General features: G+C 48.8%; 2 protein-coding genes across 2 annotated transcripts; one reads left to right on the forward strand and one right to left on the reverse strand.

Moving 5' to 3' along the window:
• The first annotated feature begins 2,247 nt into the window (after positions 1–2,247).
• On the forward strand, positions 2,248–2,817 carry LOC128948796 (proline-rich protein 9-like). The gene is given in 3 exon segments (XM_054293571.1): positions 2,248–2,454; positions 2,456–2,702; positions 2,705–2,817. Coding segments are annotated over 3 exon segments (567 nt in total).
• Positions 2,818–9,162: 6,345 nt separating this feature from the next.
• Positions 9,163–10,189, reverse strand: LOC128948816 (serine/threonine-protein kinase C-like). Its single transcript, XM_054293591.1, is given in 4 exon segments — positions 9,163–9,218; positions 9,221–9,415; positions 9,491–9,770; positions 9,893–10,189. Coding segments are annotated over 4 exon segments (828 nt in total).
• Between the last annotated feature and the right edge of the window lie 13,020 nt (positions 10,190–23,209).

The raw sequence follows: 23,209 nt of genomic DNA on the forward strand, positions 1-23,209 counted from the left end.
CTTTAATAAAAATTATTATTATTATTAGTATCATCCTGGGCCTAAATCCCACTTAAACTGGAGCTTTTCTGTGAGGGAAAAACATTTTTAAGATGAGGATTATTCTGCCTTGAATGGCTTGAAGTGTTCCTCAAAAAACGTGGAGTTGTGTCCCCACTGGAATTTCCAAGCACACATGGTGTTAATCCGTGGAAAATAATGGATTGGATGAATGAAATAATTTAATTTATCAGGAAAACGGGGTCCTCAAGGTTTCGTGGGAGCTCTGGAGGATTGGCTGTGCCTTTCCATGAGAATTAGGACAGGCTATTTCTCATAGTAAATCCAATTAATTACCCATCTTCCCTAATAACAGCCATTCCATGTTGGAAAAACTCCAGCTATCAAAACCCAACATTTATGGAAATAAGGCCACGGAAACGTCCCAGCGCATTAAATCCCTTTCTGAAAACCAATTAATTCAGCACCCGCTGGTTTGTATTTTTTTTAATGACTCCGCCATTCCCGTTGGGAACCGCATGACCGGGACGGGAGCGCGGCTGCCTCAGCATCACCTGCTTTCCTGGAAGAGGCCTTCCACCAAAAATTAGGATGCAAACAAACATGCAAAGCATGTGGAGGAGGAGCCTGCCGGGGCAGTTTGTGGTCACCTGTCCGTCCCCCTGGGCTCCCGCGTTTCCGGAGCTGACGCCACTCCGGCCGTATAAAAGGTTTGGGTTCCGAGGCTCCCGCCAGTTCCTTTGGCTTCTCCGTCGCTCGCCAGGACCGGTGACCTCTGGTAAGTCCTCCTTGGCTTTATCAGGGAATTTTTATCAGGATATCTCGTGGAAAAGAGAGTTCACTCCGAGTTCCAGGAGAGCTTCGCTCTTGTGCTTCTCTTCTGGGATTTGTGCTGGAATTGGGGATTTTATTTAGGGTTTTGTCTGTCTGGAGGAGCTTGGAGAAGTCACCTTGTCCAGAAGTGTGGCTGCTTCTCCTCCTCCCTCCTGTTCCATCCTGGTTAATTTGCTCCTGCCTCGTTAAGGCTGGGAATTAAATAAATTAATGGATGCCGTGGAGCAGCTCCTGGGACTTCAAACGGGATGGGTGGGAAGAGGCTCTATCCAGAAGGAGGGAGTGCAGGATTCCTGCAGGCAAAGCCTGGGGAGATCCCTGGGACAAGCCAAGAGGAGGAAATGAGCTGGAAATGGGAGCTGCAGCCTCTGGGCCTGGTGGAAGGATGAGCCCCATTAATCTCCCAAAAAAAAGTTCCAGTGAAGTCCCAGGATCTGGAGGATCATCAGGATGAGAGAGCTGGGAATGTTCAGCCTGTGGAGACCTCAGGTGCAGGATCTGCAGGGGCTTCCAGAGAAGCTGGAGCGGGATTTTCCTCAGGAATTTCAGGGACAAGTCACGGAATGATTTTACACTGAAAAATGGGAAATTTAGGTATTGGGAAGAAACCATGAGGGTGGTGAGGCCCTGGACCAGGTTATCCCATGGATTCCTCATCCCTGGAAGTGTCCAAGGCCAGGTTGGACAGGTCTTGCAGCAACGTGGTCTGGGCTGGAACGAGATGATCTTTGAGATCCCTCCCAACCCAAACCACTCCATGATTCCATGGGATAATGGTGGGGATTTGTGGCCTCTGGGCTTTGTGGTTGGGAATTCCCAGCCTGGGGGACGTGCCCAGGTGGGCGTGAGGATCTGATAAGGAAGAGACGAGCCCTGGAACTGCTGCTGATGGAACTGGGAATAGGAGGAACTGGGGTATTTTTGTGTTACGGCTTCTACAAAGTTGGAATTCCCATAAAATTCAGGATTTGTAGCTCGAGGCTTCCTAACAGGTTCCCAGTGAAGGAAGGGGTTCTCTGCTGCATTAATTCCATAAAAACTCTGGGTTTGGCCCACAGGCACAACCTGGCACACAGTGGGAGCTTTATCTCCCAAATTTGGGATTTAACTCCCTCCAGACCATGGGGTCGCCTTCAGCTTCAAATTTATCCAGCATAAAGCTGGAGGAACCTTTATTGAAATTAGAGCTGGACTTGATGAGATCTTTGTGGGTCCCTTCCAACTCCAGAACCCAGGAATCCTGGACACAGGATCTTTTCCTAACATTGCTTTCCTCATCCAAACACGAACCCGCGGGGACCTCACTCCCCGAATTGCGCCTGGATAAGAACTAACCGATATCCTGATAATTTTTTTTTGTCTCTTTCTCAGCTTTTTCCCAGCTTTTTCCCACTTCCAAAGCACCTCCCCAGGATGTCCTACTACTACGAGCAGTGCAAGCAGCCCTGCCTGCCCCCTGCCTGCCTGCAGAAGTGCGCCAAGTGCCCGGATCCCTGCGCCACCCAGTGCGTCGAGGTCTGCCAGGCCCCCTGTGCCACCACCTGTGTCACCCAGTGCGTGGAGCCCTGTGCCACCCAGTGTGCCACCAGCTGTGCCCCGCAGTGCGTGGATGTGTGTGCCCACCAGCTGTGCCCCGCAGTGCGTGGACGTCTGCGCCAAGCCCTGCTCCAGCCAGTGCGTGGAGGTCTGTGCCCCTCAGTGCGTGGACGTCTGCCCCACTCAGTGTGCCACCAGCTGTGCCCCTCAGTGCGTGGACGTCTGCCCCACTCAGTGTGCCACCAGCTGTGCCCCGCAGTGCGTGGATGTCTGTGCCACCCAGTGTGCCACCAGCTGTGCCCCGCAGTGCGTGGATGTCTGTGCCACCCAGTGCCCCGAGCCTGTGCCACCAAGTGCGTGGAGCAGTGCCAGACCGAGGTTTGCAGCACCAAGTGCGTGGAGTCGTGCGAGGCCGTGTGCCTGGAGCCCTGCTCCCGCCCCTGCTGATCCCTGACACGGGCCTGGCCCCGCGGGGCGACTCCGGTGACCGGTGAGGAGCCAAAATCGCGGGTTCTGGATGGAAAACACGGTGCAGACCCATTGGCGACGCAAGATCCTGCTCTGATCATCCCATGTTGTCTTCATCTTGGAAAACGTTTCCTGTCTGAGTGTTCCCTGTGTTTTCACTTCTGCTCCTGCTGTGCCGGTGTTTTTCCATGGGTATTCCCAATATTTGGGAATACCCGGAAGCGCTGTCAGCAGCTGGCGGTGGAAGGTGTCGACGCTTTTCCCCTTCCCTTCTCCTCTTGTCTCTTCTCAGTCTTGTGAATTCTCTGTGCAGCAATAAAAAATGACCATCGATGGCACCAGCGGTCTTTTGTCTTTTTTCTCCCCATTTCCACAACTTCAGGCCCCAAAATATCTTCCTTAATTTCAGTTTTCAAAAGTGGTTGGGGAGGGCTTTGTGCCTGAAGTAAAAAATCAAAAGTGGTTGGGGAGGGCTTTGTGCCTGAAGTAAAAAAACATTTAAATATGGAGAAATTCCTACTAATTCAACAAGGAAATCATCGTCTGGTCAATTCCTTTCTGAAATTATTGATAGGAATTTGATTTTCAGACAGAGTTTTGGTCTTCACACCTTGGGATTTTGGAGGCAAATCCTAGAAACCGTTAAAAGGCGAATTTAAGTAGAAGAAAGCCTTAAATTAATTAATAAAAGAATTGAACACCTGGAAGGCACAATTTTGAATAAATTTAAATCATTAAATTTTAGTAATTAAACAAATAAATATTTAAATAAATGAGTAAATTCTAAGCAACTTTAATAATTCTAAATAATTTTAATAAAGGCTCCTCCACCTTTATTCTGGATAAGTTTGAAGCTGAAGGTGACCCTGTGGTCTGGAGGGAATTAAACCCATAAAAACCCCCAAATTTTGGAGATAAAGCTCCCTCTGTGTCCCGGGTTGTGCCTGTGGCTTTCTTCACCTCCGGCTCCGTCTGGGAATGCTGAAATCGCTCCCCACCTACCCCCTCATTACGGGAAGGGTGGGGAACACCTAATCTGGAGAAGAAAAGAGAGATATTTATATTCGGGGGCGTGCCGACGCTGTTTCCAAATCTCCTCTTTAATGTGCAGGTGGGGAGGCGAGGAGCAGGTTCCTCTTTGTGTCCCTCGCTGTCGACACCGGGAGGTGGCACCAGGAGGTGACACCAGGAGGTGACACCTTCAGGTGGGGATCACAGGAGGCAAAAAATAACCACACCTGGGGAAGGCAAACGCCTGAGCACACCTGGGAGGCAAAGCAGGAGCAAAAATTCCCCAAAAAAGATGGGTGGGGAAGTGAGGAATCAGCACCTGGAATTTGAGGATCTGCCTCAGGAGCCACTCGGAGGTGACACTTTTGTGGCATCTTAGGGGCATGGAAAAGGTTTTAGGAATGAGGGTGAACAACCCCACACCTGAGAGGCAAAGTAGGATCAAAAATTCCCCAAAAAAATGGGTGGGGAAGTGAGGGATCAGCACCTGGAATTTCTCCCTGGAATTTGAGGATCTGCCTCAGGAGCCACTCAGAGGTGACACTTTTGTGGCATCTCGGGGACATGGAAAAGGTTTGAGGAATCAGGGTGAACAACCCCACACCTGGGCCAGAAATTCACAGGAAAATGGATGGGAAAATGAGGAATCTCCACCTCAAATTCCTCTCAAGGAACCCAAATCCTTGAGGATCCAAGCTCTGCCATGGAGGTGACGCTTTTGTGACATCTTGGGGGCATGGAAAAGGTTTTAGTCAGGAATCATGGAAAATAAAACAAACCCTGCACCTGAAGACACCTGGGCTGGGCATTCCCAGGAAAAATGATGGGGAAATGAGGAATTTGCGCCTCAAATTCCTCCGAAATTTTGGGGATTCAAGCTCTTGGAGGCCTGGAAAAGGTTTAAACCGTGAATCATGGAAAAGGCTTAAATCAGGAATCACGTGGAGCTCCAACGCTGTGAATCACCTGATTCTGGACCATCTCCATCACCTGTGCCTTGAAATGGAATTTTTCCATTTTATCTGGGATCACGGGAGCACCTGGAAAATCCTGGAGGGACCTGCTGTGCTCCCAACATTTCCTGTGGCCAAGCCCTGACGCACCAGCTGTGGTCAGCGTCGGGAATTGCTGGAATTCCTGGGATATTTGCAATAAATTAGGGATATTTCATCAGATGGAGGAGCCTGGAGAATATTCCTGATTTATTGTGGGGAAAAAGAAAAAAAAAAGTTCATTCTTGTTTTTTGCAATGGGAAATAGAGGTGGAAAACAGCAAAATCCAGAACCAAACTGGGATTTGATGCCTCTCCAGGTTCCAAACTGGGATCTGGAGCCTTTCCAGGTTCCAAGCTGGGATCTGGAGCCTTTCCAAGTTCCAAGCTGGGATCTGGAGCTTTTCCAAGTTCCAAGTTGGGATCTGGTGCCTTTTCCAGGTTCCAAACTGGGATTTGGTTCTTTTCCATGTTCCAAACCGGGATCTGGTTCTTTCCCAGTTTCCAAACTGGATTTGGCTCTTTCCCAGGTTCCAAACTGGGATCTGGTGCCTTTCCCAGGAGACAGGACAGATTCCCAACCCCACTCAGACTTCTCCAGGTGCTCCCACCCAAAAATTATCCCCAAACCAGCCAAAACAAACCCTAAAACAACTGTGAGTTGTCCCAGCTGCCGATTCTTTGTGGGATCTCTGCCGGGACGGGGATGTTGCGAATTATTAAGAAATTATTAATGAATTATTAACAAATCACCCCGCGATGAGCAGCCCTGGGTGTGCCCAGGGTGAAGAACACCCAGTCCCCCGCAGAAGATGGGAGAGGAGGGAATTTCAGCCGGGCTTTGACCGAGGTCCAGGAGGAGGTGGGAGCGGAGCCGGTTCCGGTTGTGAAAGATTCTGGTCACCGAGTTTAATCCGGAGTCATCCCGAGGGATATAAAAGCTGCTCCCTGGGGAAGCTCCACACCCGCAGCGGCTCCTCCTGATCTCCCTCCTCCAGCAGGACGTGCCAGGTGAGTCCTTCCCTGCCCTCTCGCTGCCCAGGTGAGGGGTTTGGGGTGGGAAAAATGGGATTTTTCACTGTTTTCCTCCCCAAACTGGGGTTATCTCCCCAAAAATGGGATTTGTCACCGTTTTCTTCCCCAAACTGGGATTGTCTCCCTAAAATGGGATTTTTTGCTGTTTTCCTCCCCAAACTGGATTGTATCCCCAAAAAAATGGGATTTTTTTGCCATTTTCTTCCCCAAACTGGAGTTTTGGAGCTTTTCTCCTCCACAAATTCTGCCTGCAACAGGCGGAAATTTGTAGTATATAATTTTGGAAATTTTGAGGCTCCATCCACTGGTTTGGGATTCTTTGGGTCAGAACTCCATGATAATTTTTCTGGGATTGATAAGAATCCGTGGATAACCAAGGTTGGCATCCACAGGCAGAGGATGGAACAGCTTCCAGGATTTCCGGGGATCCTGGTTCCGTTTTCTTGGATAAAATCCTCAATCCACCTGAATTTCATGGCCCCGGGTGTAGCTCCTGGTCAGGGGGGTCTCGAGGAGCTGGGCAGAGGCGTGGTGGTTCCAAAAATTGGTATCAAATATTGGGACTCGTATCAAATATTGGGAATATTATCAAATATTGGGATTGGTATCAAATATTGGGGTTGGTATAAAATATTGGGAATATTATCAAATACTGGGATTATTATAAAATATTAGGATTGGCATCCAATATTAGGATTGTTAGCAAAGTATTTTTCCCTGCCAAAACTCCCAATTTTCTCAGTTTTCTGCTCTTCTTTGGCTGCTTTTCTTGGAGCTTCTCCTTGAGTTCAGCTTTTCTCCAAATCCACTTTTTTCCCTGAGATTTTAAAGTTTAAATTCCCGGGAAAAAATGAGCAGAGGGAAAGAAGGAAAACCCCTGGTGCCGTTTGTCTCCTCTCCAGCTCTGCAGCCTTTCCCTGGCTTTGTTGGGCTGAGTTTTGCCTCTGATCCCCATTTTACTCCCTGATCCCTCAGCCAGGTGACCGATGCCACAGGAAGTGGGATGGGATCCAAAAAAAACCCCAATAACGTGTGGGAAACAACTCCCCAAAATTCAGACCTCAGGGATTTAACTCCCCAAACTTCAGACTTCAGGGATTTAACTCCCCAAAATTCAGACTTCAGGATTTAACTCCTCAAAATTCAGACTTCAGGGATTTAACTCCCAAAATTCAGACTTCAGGGATTTAACTCCTCAAAATTCAGACTTCAGGGATTTAACTCCCCAAAATTCAGACTTCAGGGATTTAACTCCCCAAAATTCAGACTTCAGGGATTTAATCCTGGTTTGGGATTGAGTTGAAATCAGCGGGGTCGAACTCAAAGCTGAGGCAGCGCCCGGAACCTCAACACCCCAAAAAGGCGAATTTAAGCCTAAAATTTGCTCGTTTCTCTCCGTGATTTTGAACTCCAGGATGTCCCAGCAGCAGAAGCAGCCGCAGCAGATCCCGGCCCAGTGCCAGCAGAAATGCGGGGGCCTTCCCAAGGGGGTCCAGCAAAGCCAGGCCTGCAAAGGCCAGGCCTGCAAAGGCCAGGCCCAGGCGGCCGTGAAGAGCGTCCCCCAGCAGCAGCAGCAGCAGCAATGCTCCAAGCAGAAGTAGGAGCCATCCCAAATCCCAAATCCTGCTTTTCCCACCTCTCCGGGCTCCCGGGAACGCCTCCAGACCTGCAGCCACCTGCTTCGCTTGCCAGGAATTACCTCATAACGAGATGCGCTTAATTAGGTTTAAAAAAAAAAAAAGATAAATGAGCGGCGGGGGATGGTTTTAATTCAGAGCTTAATTTGGGATGTGGTGCAATAAAATGATGGAATGAACTCGTGGTTGCTTCCCGGTGTTTTTGTTGGGGGTTTTCTCCCGTTTTCCCCTTTTCTTTCTCTTTCCCTAAAATATCAACTTTAAGCACATACAAACCCGGCTTTTGCAAGCTGAGCTTCCTCTCCACCTTTTTCAGGAGAAGTTGTTGAAAATCTCCAAAACTTGATTTTAAAATTCCCCAAAACTTGATTTTAAAAATCCTGCAATTCGGTATGAAAATTCCTGAAACTTGGTATAAGAATTCCCACAATTTGATTTAAAAAATCCCCAAAACTTGATATAATACCCCAAAACTCAGTATAAAACTTCCCAAAGCTTGATTTAAAAATCCCCAAAACTTGATAGGAACCCTCCCAAAACTCAGTATAAAACTTCTCAAAATTTGATCTAAAAAATCCCCAAAGCTTGATATGAACCCCCCCAAAACTCAGTATAAAACTTCCCAAAATTTGATTTAAAAATCCCCAAAACTTGATATTAAAAACTGCCAAAACTTGGTACAAAACCCCCCAAAATTTGGTGCAAAAATCCCCACAACCTGGTATAAAAACCCCCAAGGCCAGTAACAAAAATTCCCAAAACTCGATACTGAAAGTCGCTTTTATTGCGGAATTTTCACAGTGAAATAAATCCTGGATCCAACAGCAGCCGAAAACAATCGGGAGACCGAGTCCCAAACACCGACGGGTGGCGAAACATTCCCGGCTGGAATTCCTCCTTGATCCCGTCTGCGCCACGCCCGGGGTTAATCCCTTCCCAAACATGTCTGGAGTGGAGTTAATTATCCATAAATTTGGGTAATTACGGAATATTCACGGCCTGACCTGTTCTTTGACACCTCCGAGGAAATTCAAGGGGAGAGCGAGCTCGGATTTATCCTAAAATTCTTCCTTTTCCCCCCCTCAATCCCAAAGGATTCTTTTAAATTCCACCAAATCGGATCTATCCTAAAAATCTTCATTTTTCCTCCCTCAGTCCCGAAGGATTATTTTTTATTCAGCACTAATTCCCGAACTTGGAAGTTTTGAGCGTTTAGGCGGCAGATCCCGCACGAAATCTGATTATTTATAGGGAAAAACTTCCCAAATTCCGGGTGGGAGCTGGAATCCAGGGGGAGAAAAGGCAGGAAAAAGGGGATGAGCTCTTCCAGGATTTTGGGTTTTTAACTTCACGAACCCCGCCTTGCTCCATGAATTTTTTAGGGTATTTTTTTGGCATTTCAAAGCCTGGGGATTGGGGAAAAATGGCAGGAATTTGGGAAGGGGAGCTACAACCCTGCTGGAAAAGCATTCCCGACGGGAATTCCCTGCTGTTAGTAGAGGACAAGGCGTTAGCGGGAGGGGCGGCTGGAAGGAATTCCTGACAAAAGCTCTGCAGGGGTTAAAAAAAAAAAAAAAACACAACAAAAAAGGCTTGGAAAAAACCCTCTGGATTCGGGGAAAAAAATCCCCGGGATGGGGATTTTCCCTTTATTTCTGCCACGGGCCGGGCTGCTCCAGCTGCTGCTCCAGGGGAGGGAATTTCTCGGAAGGGAGCGCTGCTGCTGCTCCGGGATGGGCACCGGGATCTCCTGGAATTCCTGTTTTTCCTGGGAAGATGGGATGGGGTCTGGGAGTGGGATGGGGACAGGGGTGTCCTTGCACTCCTGCTTTTCTGGGATGGACACCGGGATTTCCTTGCACTCCTGTTTTTCCTGTTTTTCTGGGATGGACACCGGATTTCCTTGCACTCCTGTTTTTCTGGGATGGACACAGGGATTTCCTTGCACTCCTGTTTTTCCTGTTTTTCTGGATGGACACAGGGATTTCCTTGCATTCCTGTTTTTCTGGGGATGGACAACAGGGATTTCCTTACATTCCTGTTTTTCCTGGGAACACGGGGTGGGTTCAGGGTTTGAAACTGGGATGGGGACAGGGGTGTCCTTGCACTCCTGCTTTTCTGGGATGGACACCGGGATTTCCTTGCATTCCTGCTTTTCCTGGGCACACTGGACAGGGTCGGGGACGGAAACTGGGATTTCCTTGCACTCCTGTTTTTCTGGGATGGACACTGGGATTTCCTTGCACTCCTGTTTTTCCTGTTTTTCTGGGATGGACACCGGGGTTTCCTTGCACTCCTGTTTTTCCTGTTTTTCTGGGATGGACACCGGATTTCCTGGCGCTGCTGCTTGTCCTGGGCGCAGGGAACGGGAACGGGAACCGGGATCTCCTTGACCTCCTGCTTCTCCAGCGTCGGTTCCTGGCAGGATTTCTCTTCCAGGCGCGGAGCAGGTTCGGGGTTCGGGAATGCCGCGGGGATTTGGGTTTGCTGCTCCTGGGGCAGGGCAGTTTCCCCTTTTCCCGGTTCTGCGATCGCCTTTTCTGGGAATTTCGCCTTTTCCGGGAGCGGCTCGGGCACCGGGATTTGGGGATGCTCCGGGCTCTGTTTTGGGGTGGTTTTACCCAAACCGGGGGGGAGCTGCAGCTCCTGCTTGATTTGCATCTGGTTCAGAGACATCTCTGCGGGAAAACGGGATCACCTGGGAAAAAAAGTGGGAATTTCTTCTGTTACCGGGACGAGGGTGACAAAATCCTAAAATTTTAAAAAGTCGAGTTTTCCTCCTCTGCCCTTGGCTTCCCGAAGCTAAAACCAAACATTTCAGGACGTTTGGTGTGCCAGAAAAAAAAAAAATTATATCAATGCGGGGCCAAGGGGGTGTTTTGGACTGGTAAACCCTAAATAATTCCTGCTTTTTTTCCCGTCGATTTTCAGCTTTTCCTTGGAATTCGGAACGCCAGGAGAGGTTCCTGGAGGCTCCGGCGAGCTGAGGGTTAAATTCCCAGGAGAGAGCTCCTCCTCTCGTTCCGGTCTCACCCGGCTCCGGTGACAACGCCGAGGGTTTGGGTGACCCTGGAAGGGTCCTGGGAACGGAATTCTCTGGGATAAAGCGTCCCCGAGGTCCGGGATTGTCACCGCTGTCCCCTCCTGAGTCAGAGCGGGCAGAGCGGGTTTCTCCTCCCCGACAATTTGGGGATAATTTGGGGACAATTTGGGGACAATTTTGTGGCCGCTGGAGGCTCGCCCGGACCTCGGGAATTCCTGCGCTGCCGCTTTTTAAAATCCGAGGAGTGAAAGGTGAGAATTCCAAGAGGGATTTGAACTCCCAAGGCAGAGAAAGGGAAAATTCCTCCTCCCTTCCCCAGCTCCTCTCACAGCCAATCCCCTCCCTTCTTGCCTTTTATTTATTTATTTTTTTAAAACATCTGATAAGACCTTGATTAATTAATTAGTTAATTAATTAATTAAGATCTTGTTCCTGACATGGATGAGGCAGCACTCCTCATATTTTCACTCCTTGCCTCCCTGCAGCGCCCTCTTACTCCCAAATTTGCCTCTTTCCAAGGAATTCTTGGGTGAAATTGAAGTTTTAAAAGCATTTTGGTTATAAAATCAAATTGGAAAATCAATTTGCCAGGAGAGGGTTTGGTGTACATCCCTGGAGGGAGGAGATTGGCCCTTGAACCAACGGAATTCCATCTGATCCCTGCCTCGGGAAGGGTCTAATTTAGGGCTTAATTACCCTCAGATTTAGGCTCGGTCTTAATTTGCCTCCCAGTGCCATTTCCACGCTGCCCCAACGCCCACAAATTCCCTCCTTTCCAGGAACCCTCTGCGTATCCCAAGGCGTCAAATCCAACCTTTCCTGAAAGGCAGAACCCCAAACATCCCCCAGAAATTGAGATTCTTAATTCCAAACATCACCCCAAAATATCGAGATTCTCCATTCGAATATCTCCCAAAATATCGGGATTCTCAATCCCAAATATACCCTCCAAAATATCAAAATTCTGAAACCCAAACCTCTCCAAAAATCCCAGGATTCTCAATCCTAAATATCCCCTGAAATTCTCAATATTCTCAATCCCAAACCTCCCCAAAAATCTCAATATTCTCAATCCCAAACCTCCCTAAAAATCTTGATATTCTCAATTCCAAACCTCCCAAAAATCCCAGGATTCTCAGTCCCAAACCTCCCTAAAAATCTCAGAATTCTGAATCCCAAACCTCCCTGAGGAACCTTGGGATTCCCAACCCCAAAATTCCCCGAGGAACCTCGGGATTGCGGGACTCACCCAACCGGTGCCGAGGGAGCAGCGGGAGCGGAGAGTGGATGCTGGAGAGGGGAGATTTGGGATCTTTTATAGGGTTTGGAAGCCCTGCCTTCTGGGAATGAGTCCTCCTGGCTGATGAGCTCATTCTTTCACAAGAACCTTGCCCGGCCGGGTTTACACGTAGGCACTTTCCAGAGAGGATTCTGAGTTCGTTCCCCTGACTAATCCCGCTGAACCGTGGGATTTCACCCTGGATAAAGGTCAGAGCCTTGGATCGTGGAGTTCTTGGAGACCCCCTTGAGGTTTGGGGGCTGGGTGGGGTTTGGTGCCACCTCAACCCATCCAGGGGTCATTCCATAGATAAAATCCCCTCTGATGTCTGAAATTTCTGGGATTTATTGGGATTTCCCACCTCAACCCATCCAGGGGTCATTCCACAGTTTAACCTCCCCTTAAGTGTCTGAAATTCCTCGGATTTATTGGATTTCCCACCTCAACCCATCCAGGGGTCATTCCACAGCTAAAAGACCCCCAATATCTGAAATTACTGGGATTTATTGGGAATTCCCACCTCAACCCATCCAGGGGCCATTCCACAGCTAAACCTCTCCCACTTGTCTGAAATTCCTTGGATTTATTGGGATTTCCCACCTCAACCCATCCAGGGGTCATCCCACAGTTTAACCTCTTCTGGTTTTCCTTGGGAAGAACTTTATGGATTTCCCTCCACTTTCATTTCAGTCTGGAATCACCAGGAGGGATTTCCTGGAAATTCCAGGAATTTCCTCCTGGAGAGGGTGGTCAGGGTTCACAGAGAGGTTTGGAGTCACCACCCCTGGAAGTGTCCAAGGAATTCCTGGAAAGGGATTGATCCATCTAAAGATGAACTCAATCATCTTGGAGGGCTTTTCCAACCTCAATAATCCTGGAATTCCCCCGATAAATCTCATTTTCCATGGAGATGCAGCCCCCACCCATCCAAATGTGATGGAGCAGGGAGCTGAGTTCACCCCCGGAGATTTTTAACAAAATCCAAGATTTTCCCCACCCAAATGAATTTGGGGAAGCGGCCCCACGGAATTCCAGAAGGGAATTTAAAAGGTGCTTCAGCCTAGATGTGAAATAAAGGGAATTCTGCATTCCCTGAGGATTAGTCCAGGTGGAATGAGAACGAGACATTTATGGAATGGGAAAAACCTCAGAAATCCAATCCCAATCCCCCAAATCTCCAGGATCCATCGGGACACAGCTCCTGGAGACGCCGTGTCCCACCCAGACGGGAATTTCATCACCTTTGGTAATCCCGGGCTCATCTCCGCGGCTTTTCCGGAGCTTTTATCGGATCAAGATCCCGACACGATCACTTCCAACAGGCTGAGCTGGTCCCACGTCACCTCCCGGAATTCCTGGGCAACACCTGGAAGCGGCTGCAACTTCCTCCCTCAACAACCCTTTGGCAACACAAGGCTGGAAAATTCCAGAATTTTCTCCCGTCCGTACAATTCCCGTTTTTCCCAGGGTCGTGCCTCGCTGTTCCCGCTGGGATAGGCTCGGTTTTAGTCTCCAGCTTTGGGGATCCCCCAGCCCAAGCCCAAAGCCTGACTCAGGCCTTGCTGGTGCTCCGCTGGTGCCGATTCCAGGCTGGAATTAGGGCACTTCCCAGACCTGCCCGGCTGCTTTCGAGGCAGCCTGGTGGCTGGCAGGGCTCGGAACCGAGATAAGCTCCTGGAATTGTGCCCTTCCTGCGGGGGAGATGCAGGGAAGGAGATCAGAGTGCTCAAAACCTGGGGGTTCGGCACTGCCCCGTTCCTGGAGGTGTCCGAGGAAAGGTTGGATGGGGCTTGGAGGGACCTGGGATAGTTGGAATTGTCCCTGGCTGTGGCAGGGGCTTGGAACGGGATGATCCTGAAGGTCCCTTCCAACCCAAACCATTCCATGATCCTCTGATTTTCTGGGATTCTCTGATTTTATTACCCCATGATTTTATTCTTCTGCTATTCCGTGATTCTCTGATCCTCTTATTCCATGATTTTCTGATTCTCTGACTCTATTATTCCATGATTTTATGATTCTGTGATCCTCTGATTCCATCATTTTGTGATTTTATGATTTTATGATTCCATGATTTCATGATTCCATGATTCTCTGATTCTATTATTCCATTATTTTCTGACTCCACCATTCCCTAACTCCATGATTTCATGATCCTCTGACACTCCATGATTCCCTGATTCCATTATTCCATGATCCTCTGTTTCCATGATTTCATGATTCCGTGATTCTCTGATTCTATTATTCCATAATTCTCTGATTCTATTATTCCATTATTTTCTGATTCCACCATTCCCTAACTCCATGATTTCATGATCCTCTGACACTCCATGATTCCCTGATTCCATTATTCCACCATTTCATCATTCCCTGATCCCGGTTTTTGCCCCGCCAAGGCCGGAGCAGCCGAGTTTGAGAGCAGACAGGGAATTTCACCACCTCCAACCTTCCACCCGAATTTTTGTGCAATATTCCCGAGGGAATTCTCCTCCTCAGGTCGGTGCTGAGCCCCAAAGAGGGACAGGACATCTCCACCTGCTCGGGACATTTTTATTTAAACAACAAATAAAAGATTTCTGGAATGTTTCGGTGCCAAATTTAAACCCAGAACGTGCAACACCCAGGGATTAAAGTCAAACACTTCCCATGGCTGGGAGGGAGAGACCTAAACCCAAACCTAATCCTAAACCTAATCCTAAACCCTGTCTGGAGATCAGGAGATGTGGCCTGACCTTAAACTGGTTTGGATCCAGTCTGGAAATGCTCCGGAGGTCACCGGGCAGCAACCTCAGCACAAAAATTGTGGATGTTGCCCAAAGAGGCTCCAGAGTCAGCCCCTGGAAAGGGAGGGAACGTTTTTCCCGGAGGAGAGGTGGAATTGCTTTTCCCAGCCCCGGGAATTGCACAAAAATCTATTTTTAGCCAAACCTTTGGGAAAACGACGGGAGAAACGTGAGGGAATGGAGGGAACGTGGAGCTCCTGGTCTGTCCCAAATATTCCACAAATTCCAGGGACTGCCACATCGCGGAGAAAGAAATTCCCAGCCCGGCACTCCTGGGTGGGATTTGCTGCTCCAGATCCCACAAATCCCGAATTTATCAGGGATCTCCCAGGTGATTCTCAGGAATTATTCCAGGAGATCCAAACGGGAGCTGGTGGCTCCATCAAGGATGTCATGGAGGGGTCTCGGTGTCTCCAAGGTTCCCGGGGCTCCTTCGCTTCGCTCTGCCAAAAAAAATTGATCCAAATTTTGGGAAGTGAGACCCAAAGACCCCATGGATGCTCCCTTGACCTTTTTTGACGCTTCAGATTTGGGAATTTTCATGCAATTCCCAGATTTTTTTGGGTAGTGAGAACCCCTCAGAGTCAGGACTCCGTGGATGCTCCTTGACCTTTTTTCCACCCAGGATTTGGGGGAAGGGTCAGATTTTTTTGGGAAGTGAGGACCCTTCCCTCAGGACCCTAAGGATGCTCCCTCACCTTTTTGCCCCCCAGAATTTTGGGGATTTTTGTGCAGGGATCAGATTTTTTTAGAAATTCAGAGCCCTCCAGAGAATCTGGGCTTGGGCTCCTCATAGGAGCCTGACATTTTGCCACCCAGAATTTTGGGGTTTTTGTGCAGGGATCAGATTTTTTTGGGGAAGTGAGGACCCCTCCCTCAGGACCCTGTGGGTGCTCCTTGACCTTTTTTCCACCCAGGATTTGGGGAAAGGATCAGAGTTTTTGGGAAGTGAGGAGCTCTCCCTCAAGACTCCCCCTGATTTTTGCCACGCAGGATTTGGGGATTTTTCTTCAGGGATCAGATTTTTTTTGGGAATCGAGGATCCTTCCCTCTTGATTTCATGGATTCTCCCTGATTTTTTCCCCCAGGATTCAGGACCTTTGTGCACAGAGGGGAGGATCCTCGGGAACTTTTGCCCCGCCGGATTTCAGCCGTGACTCAGGAGCTGCCGAACCGGCCCAGCCTGGCCCGGGGCTCCCGCAGGGTTCGGCTCCTCCCAGCTCGTTGTTGTGTCCAGCTCCAGGGCTGGACATCGCGGTGAACTCATCAAACAAAAGCTTAATTAGCACCTGCTGGATGGCTTAATTAACACCTGCAACATCTCCCGGTATCGGTCTGGAGCCTGGAGCAGCTCCTGGCCCAAACTCCTGGGACCTTTTGTGGCTTCCCTGGAAGTGCCCAAGGCCGGGCTGGACGGGCTCGGAGCCACCTGGGAGGGTGGGAATTGTCCCTGCCCGTGGCACAGGGTGGCATTTAAGGTCCCAAAAAACCTGGACACCCCCAAGGGTTGCAGGACCCAAGGGCTGGATCTGGAGTGTCCATGGTCCTTTCCCGGCTGCTTTTTTTTCCGACAGGTTGGGAATGTTGAGCCCGTGGAGACCTCCAGGATCTGCAGGGGCTCCAGGGAAGCTGGAGAGGATCTTTTCCTCAGGAACTGCAGGGACAGGACAGAGGGAATGGGGTCAGGGGGACAGAGGGGGAATTTGGGTGGGATTTTGGGGAGGAATTGTTTCCTGTGAGAGTCCCAGGTTATTCCATGGATTTCCCACCCCTGGAAGTGTCCAATTCCAGCCTGGAGCCACCAGAGACAGCAGAAGGTGTCCCATGGCAGAGGTTGGAACGAGATGATTTTTAAGATCCCTTCCAACACAAATCATTCCATAATTCCATGATTCCTGAGCTTCCCAGGATCCGAACAATTCCTATAAAACTCTGAGTTTCCCAGCTGAGTCAGGCACTCAAGTCTCCTGTAAAACCTCCCCATAAATCCCCCAAACCCCAACCCAAAGCTTTTGAGTCCCATTTTCAGATTTCCCAGCCTGTTCCTCAGTCCTCCTGGGCTGCTCCTTGAAAACCTCCTGCTAATTCCCAGCCTAAATTAATCCCTAATTTCTTCTCTTCTTGAAAACCTACTCTTAATTCCCAGCCTAAATTAATCCCTAATTTCTCCTGTGCTTGAAAACCTCCTCTTAATTCCCAGCCTAAATTTATCCCTAATTTCTTCTGTGCTCCTTGACAAACCTCCTGCTAATTCCCAGCCTAAATTTATCCCTAATTTCCCCCGCAGGGCTCTGATTGCCTCACTGAAACCCCACAACCCTTCCAGCAGCCATCCCATCAAAGAACCCAATTCCCGATTGCTCCATTCCCCCTCCGGAGCTCACTGGGAATGAACTCGCTGGAGTTCAGCCTTTCTCAGCTTTTTTCCAGGACCTTCTGGAAAGTGGAGCAGCTTTGGGGTCGCCCGAGGAGGAATTGGGATACAGAGCTGGGTTTCAGCCTCCCTGACCTCTTGGAAAAAATAAAATCCTGGTTTTTTTCTGGAATATCAGCTCTGTGGTGCTCCTGTTGTCACTGGGAAAGGGAATTATTGGTTTTTGAGCCAGAAAACCAAAAGGATTTATCTTGGATTTTGTCCTTTCCATGGGTTCCATGAGCTGGGCTGAGTTAATCACTAAAATAATTAACATTACAATCATGGGCTCACCTTTTGCTCCATCCCAACACGAGGCCAATCCCAAATCCCAGGGTTTTTTATTCCCAATGGAATCCCAGCATGGGGATGGAGGCGCTGAAAACCTGGTGCTGAAAACCCAAAAAAGCTGAGCTTTGAGAAGTCACCGGGGTTATTCTGACCCTAAAGCCAGGCTTAACCTCCCTCGAGCCTGGCCCAGAACAAAGAGCTCCTAATTAGAGAAACCCTGAGTTAATTAAGTAATAAAACCCTTTTATGGTGAAGCAAGAGGTACCAGGAGTTTCATTCTCACTTTGGGTGCTGTTAAATCACCCAAATTGGGAATTTACTCATAATGAGAGAAATTTGCTTGTCTGCAGCTCCTGTGTAGCTCTTTAATTACAAATTAATTAAATTAATTAAATTACTCTGAGCACAGTCCCTGCTCGTTCCCTCACATTGTCTTTGCTCCCTGCCCTTCCCTCCCTGCCCCGTGCCTGGAATGGTTTGGAATGGCCTGAAATGGTTTGGAATGGCTTGGAATGGTTTGGAATAGTTTGGAATGGTTTGGAATAATGGAATTATTTTGGAATGGTGGAATGGTTTGGAATGGTTTTGGAATGGTTTGGAATCATGGAATGGTTTTGGAATGGTTTGGAATGGTTTGGAATGGTTTGGAATGGTTTGGAATGGTTTGGAATGGTTTGGAATAGTGGAATGGCTTCGGTGGGAAGGGACCTTAGATCTTATCCAGTTCCAACCCAGGGGCAGGAACACCTTCTCCCACCCCAGGCTGCTCCAAGCCCTGTCCAGCCTGGCCTTGGACACTCCCAGGGATGGGAAATCCATGGAATTCCCTGGGCCAGACCCTCATAGGGAACAATTCCTCACCAAAATCCCTCTCAAATTCCCCCTGCCCCATTCCCTGTGTCCTGTCCCTGCAGTTCCTGAGGGAAAATCCCTCTCCAGCTTCCCTGGAGCCCCTGCAGATCCTGGAGGGGCTCTGGGGTCCCAACATTCCCAACATTCCCAGCCTGGATCCACTTCACAGCCTCCCGGATCCAGCGGCAAGAAGGGGCTGGGCTGAGCCAAACCCGAAATTAAAATTTTTCCTGGAGACGCAGAGGGAAAAAGAGGGAGGATCCCAAGGGATTTTCCAGGAGCCGCCTGCGCGGGCCAATGCTGCGCTCTGGTGGTTGGGGACACTCGGATGACACTCAGGGGACACTCGGTCCTCTGTCCCCTGATGGAAAAGGGACATGGAAGAGCTGAAGCAGCTGGAGAAGGTTCTGGAAAATCCTGAGGGATCTGGGGTGGGCTCAGCCTGGAGAAAAGGGGGATCCAGGGAGGATTTGGGATCTCCCAGGGAGGATTTGGGATCTGATCCCAGGGAACAGGGCAGGACAAGAGGGAACGGCCTCGAGCTGTGCCAGGGTGGGAAATTTGGGAAAATTCCTCCTGGAGAATGGAAAAGGCTTTGGAAGGGGCTCAGGGAGGGTTGGAGTGGCCACTCCTGGAGGTGTCCGAGGAATTCCTGGATGTTTTTCTGGGTGTCCAGGTGGGGATCGAGCTTGGACTCGATAATCTTGGAATTCTGTTCAGGGATTTTGGAATTCTGCCCTTTTCACCCCGCCAGGTGAAGGTGGAGGAAAGGAGTTAAAGCAGGGAGGGGTTGGAGGAGGGAGGTCCCAAAAACCGCCGGGGAGGAGGAGCCCGGTGGGACCTCGGGGATTCTCCACCCCACCTTTAATAAGTCAGGAACGCGGATTTGGAGGGTGAGGCGCACCAGGAATGCAGAGCTCCCTCCCTGCTCCAGAAATAGAAACTCTGGCAGCAGAACAAAAGGAGAGAGAAGAGAGAGGAAAAAAAAAAAAAAAACCGTGAATTTTCAATGCATTGGGTTGAAACCTCAGGAGACGGAAAATCAGCCCTGCTCCAGGAATTCCCACCTGTGAGGCACCTGACCACCTTTTCCAGGTGGAAATTCCTGCTGATGTCCCACCTGCCGCCGTTCCAGAGCTGGAAAAATCGATATAAATTTATATCAATGGGATCTGGTTATGGTTTATATTTACATGGATGTGAACTGCTCGTTTTGGTCAAAGGGAAAAATTGATATAAATTGATATAAATGGGATCTGTTTATGGTTTCTATTTCTATTTCTATTTCTATTTCTATTTCTATTTCTATTTATATTTATATTTATATTTATACGGATGTGAACTGCTCATTTTGGTCCAAGGGAGGTTCCAAACTCCAAAAATGGGAGCTGAAAACCGCGGAGGAATTGTGGCTTCAGATCAAAGAAAGGATTCCTGCAGGACAGAAACCACAACAAAGCCATGTCCTCGTGGTCCAAGCAGAGCCGGACACTCAGAGCTGACCAGGAAAACCTGGATTCGTTCCTGATGGAGAATTCCCGGAAAAAGGAAGGGGTTCACCCTCTCTGCTCCTTCCCCCATGTGGGGCACAATTACCCAAGAGCTCCCAAACTTCCTGATTCCTTTTCCTGTCCGAATTATTTGGGGCCCTTTCTCCTGACCACAAAAACCACCTGGGTGGGGCCGTTTCTCTGAGTTCACAAGAAACCACAATTTTTAATAAAAAAAAATTAAAATATTCAGGCCCTGACCCCTCCCTGTGGGTTTGAGCTCTGTGTTGGTGTCACCAAGGCTGGGCTTTATTTTGTCCTGGTCCCTCTGAGCTCTGCTGGAGCCAGCAGGGCCAAATTGGCCTTTTTGGGGTTTTTTGTGTCATTATGAACCTCTAAAAGCACTGAGCAGATTTTTAATTATTTAAAAAATTAATCTTCTGGGTTTTTGGGGTTATTTTGTGTCACTATGAACCCCTAAAAGTGTTGAGCAGATTTTAATGACTTAAAAAAATCCATATTCTGTTTTTTGCAGGATTTTTTGTGTCACAACGAACCCCTAAAAGTGATAAGCAGATTTTTCATTACTTAAAAAAATCCATTTTCTATTTTTGGGTGTTATTTTGTGTCACAACGGACCCCTAAAAGCGCTGAGCAGATTTTAATGACTTTAAAAATCCATCTCCTGGTTTTATGAGGATTTTTTTCAGTCTATGTGAATAAGGAATCAAATCGGTGAGAAAGTCGCACGTGATTTTTGGAGGAAGTTTATTTTTGGGTGGCAGCCCGGCTGGTTGTGCAAGGGCTGTGCCTCACCTGTCCCGGTCACCTGAGAGTCACCAGGGCCACATTCCCGCTGCTCTGGGGACAGGTGACAGCCCCGGGACCCGCGTGGGGACACCCAGAGGTGACAAAATTCTCCAGGAGCTGATAAACTTCCTCCAGCCCCGTGTGACTTCCCCAGGAATTCATGTCCTTGTTCCCAGAGGTTCAAAAGCTCCTAAAACCAGGAATTCCCTTTTTTTAGGTCACTAAAGATCTGCTCGGCACCTTCATGGGCTCATTGTGACACAAAATACCCCAAAAAACAGAAGGTGGATTTTTTTAAGTCATTAAAAATCTGCTCAGTGCTTTTAGGGGTTCATTGCAGTGCAAAAAAACCCCAAAAAACTGGAGATGGAATTTTTAAGTAATTAAAAATCTGCTCAGTGTTTTTATGGGTTCATAGTGACACAAAAAAACCCCAAAAAACAGAGATGGGTTTTTTAAAGTCATTAAACATCTGCTCAGAACCTTCATGGGTTCATTGTGACACAAAAACCCCCAAAAACCAGAAGACAGATTTTTTAAAAGTCATTAAAAATCTACTCAGCACTTTTAGGTGTTCATTGTAACACAAAAATCCCAGAAGATTTATATTTTAAGTCATTAAAAATCTGCTCAGCACTTTCATGGGTTCATAATGACACAAAAAACCCCAAAAAGGCCAATTTGGCCCTGCTGGCTCCAGCAGAGCTCAGAGGGACCAGGACAAAATAAAGCCCAGCCTTGGTGACACCAACACAGAGCTCAAACCCACAGGGAGGGGTCAGGGCCTGAATATTTTAATTTTTTTTATTAAAAATTGTGGTTTCTTGTGAACTCGGAGAAATGGCCCCACCCAGGCGGTTTCTGTGGTCAGGGGAAAGGGCCCCGAATATTTCGGACACGAATATGAATCAGGAAGTTTGGGAGCTCTTGGGTAATTGTGCCCCACATGGGGGAAGGAGCAGAGGGGGTGAAATTTTCCTTTAATTATGGAATTCTCCATCAGGAACGAATCCAGGAATGAATCCAGGAACGAATCCAGGCCCTTCCTGCTCCGAGCTGAGGGACAATTTCTCCCTGGTGATGCCGAGGAGAGCTGAGAGGGACCATGACACAAAGCCATGCCCAGCCCTGGTGACACCAACACTGAGCCTGGACCACAGGGTGGGGTGAGAATTGGAGTTTTTTAATTTAAAAAATTACAATTTTGATGCTAATGAGCTGCAGCCAGCACAAGGAGGGATTTGTTTTCCTATTTTCTCTCAGTGGATCGAAATTCAGACCCAAAACTTGACCAAACAACCCCAAAATCTGGACGTGTTGGGGTGGATGAGGTGAAACCCCAGAGCTGGAGAATCCCATGGAAAACCCGTCCCAAATTCAGTAATTGGGACCACCCCACCCCTGTGAGCCCCCCAGAGACAGCAAAACCCCCCCTGGAAATCCCAACCCCACACATCCAGAACTCCAATCCCCACAAACAGCCCCGGGGCTGGGGCTGCCGCTCCGAATGCCACGGGAGGATTAATTATCCCGAGGTAATTACCCTGGGAAGCTGACATGGAACCACTCATTGTCCGGGATGAGTCGGCGGCTCCGACTCACTCCGGGAGGGCCACGGGGCTTGCGGGACCCGGCGGCTCCTCCGGCGGCCCCATAAAAGCTCCGGCGGAGCCGGGACGCTCCGGTCGCCTCTGGAAGCTCTTCCCGCCCCCGGGAGTTGGGTGAGTCCCGTCCCTGAACCTCTGGAGAAATTCCGGGGGGGAATTTTTCCGATTCCCAGAGTGGGGATGGGATGGGTGGGCTGGATCAGGGAGGATTCCCCATCACAAGAGGTTTCCAAGGTTAGGTTGGGCGGGGTTTGGGATTGGGGATGGGGTTTGGGGAGATCTGGGGTGGGTTTGGATAAATACCAGCTCGTTTTGGAGTGGGATTAATGGATTCCAGGGAGAGATCCAGAGAGGGTTTAGGAAAAATAACACCTCAGTTTGGGGTTGGATTGGTGTTTTTCAGGGAGAGACCCAAGGTGGGTTTGGGAAAATACCAGCTTGTTTTGGGGTGGGATTAGAGGATTCCAAGGAGAAATCTGGGATGTTTTTAGGAAAAATACCAGCTCGTTTTGGGATGGGATTGGTGTTTTTCAGGGAGAGATCCAAAGTGGGTTTGGAAAAATATCAGCTTGTTTTGGGGTGGGATTAGTGGATTTCAGGGAAAGATCTGGGGTGGCTTGGAGAAAATACCGTCGTGTTTTGGAGTGGAATTCGTGGATTCCAGGGAGAGATTTGGGGTGGTTTTAGGAAAAAAAATAACACCTCAGTTTGGAGTGGGATTGGTGGATTCCAAGCAGAGATTTGGGGTGGCTTTGAAGAAAATACCATCTTGTTTTGGGGTGGAATTTGTGGATTCCAGGGAGAGATTTGGGGTGGTTTTAGGGAAAATACCAGCTCATTTTGGAGTGGGACTGGTGGATGCCAGGGAAAGATCTGGGGTGGGTTTGGAAAATACCAGCTCATTTTGGGTGGGATTGGTGGATTCCAAACAGAGATCGAGAGTGGTTTTAGAAAAAATACCAGCTTGTTTTGGGGTGGGATTAGTGGATTCCAGGGAGAGATCTGGGGTGGTTTTAGGAAAAAGAACACCTCATTTTGGGGTGGGATTGGTGGATTCCAGGGAGAACATTCCCCGCATGAAAAAGTGGTGGGAAGGACTTTCCATCAGGAGCTGGAGCGACATGGAAA

Source organism: Melozone crissalis, unplaced genomic scaffold (genome assembly GCF_028551555.1).
Source record: "Melozone crissalis strain CALT ecotype California unplaced genomic scaffold, PUWL_Pcris_2 ptg000161l_1, whole genome shotgun sequence".
Classification (NCBI taxonomy): Eukaryota; Metazoa; Chordata; class Aves; order Passeriformes; family Passerellidae; genus Melozone; species Melozone crissalis.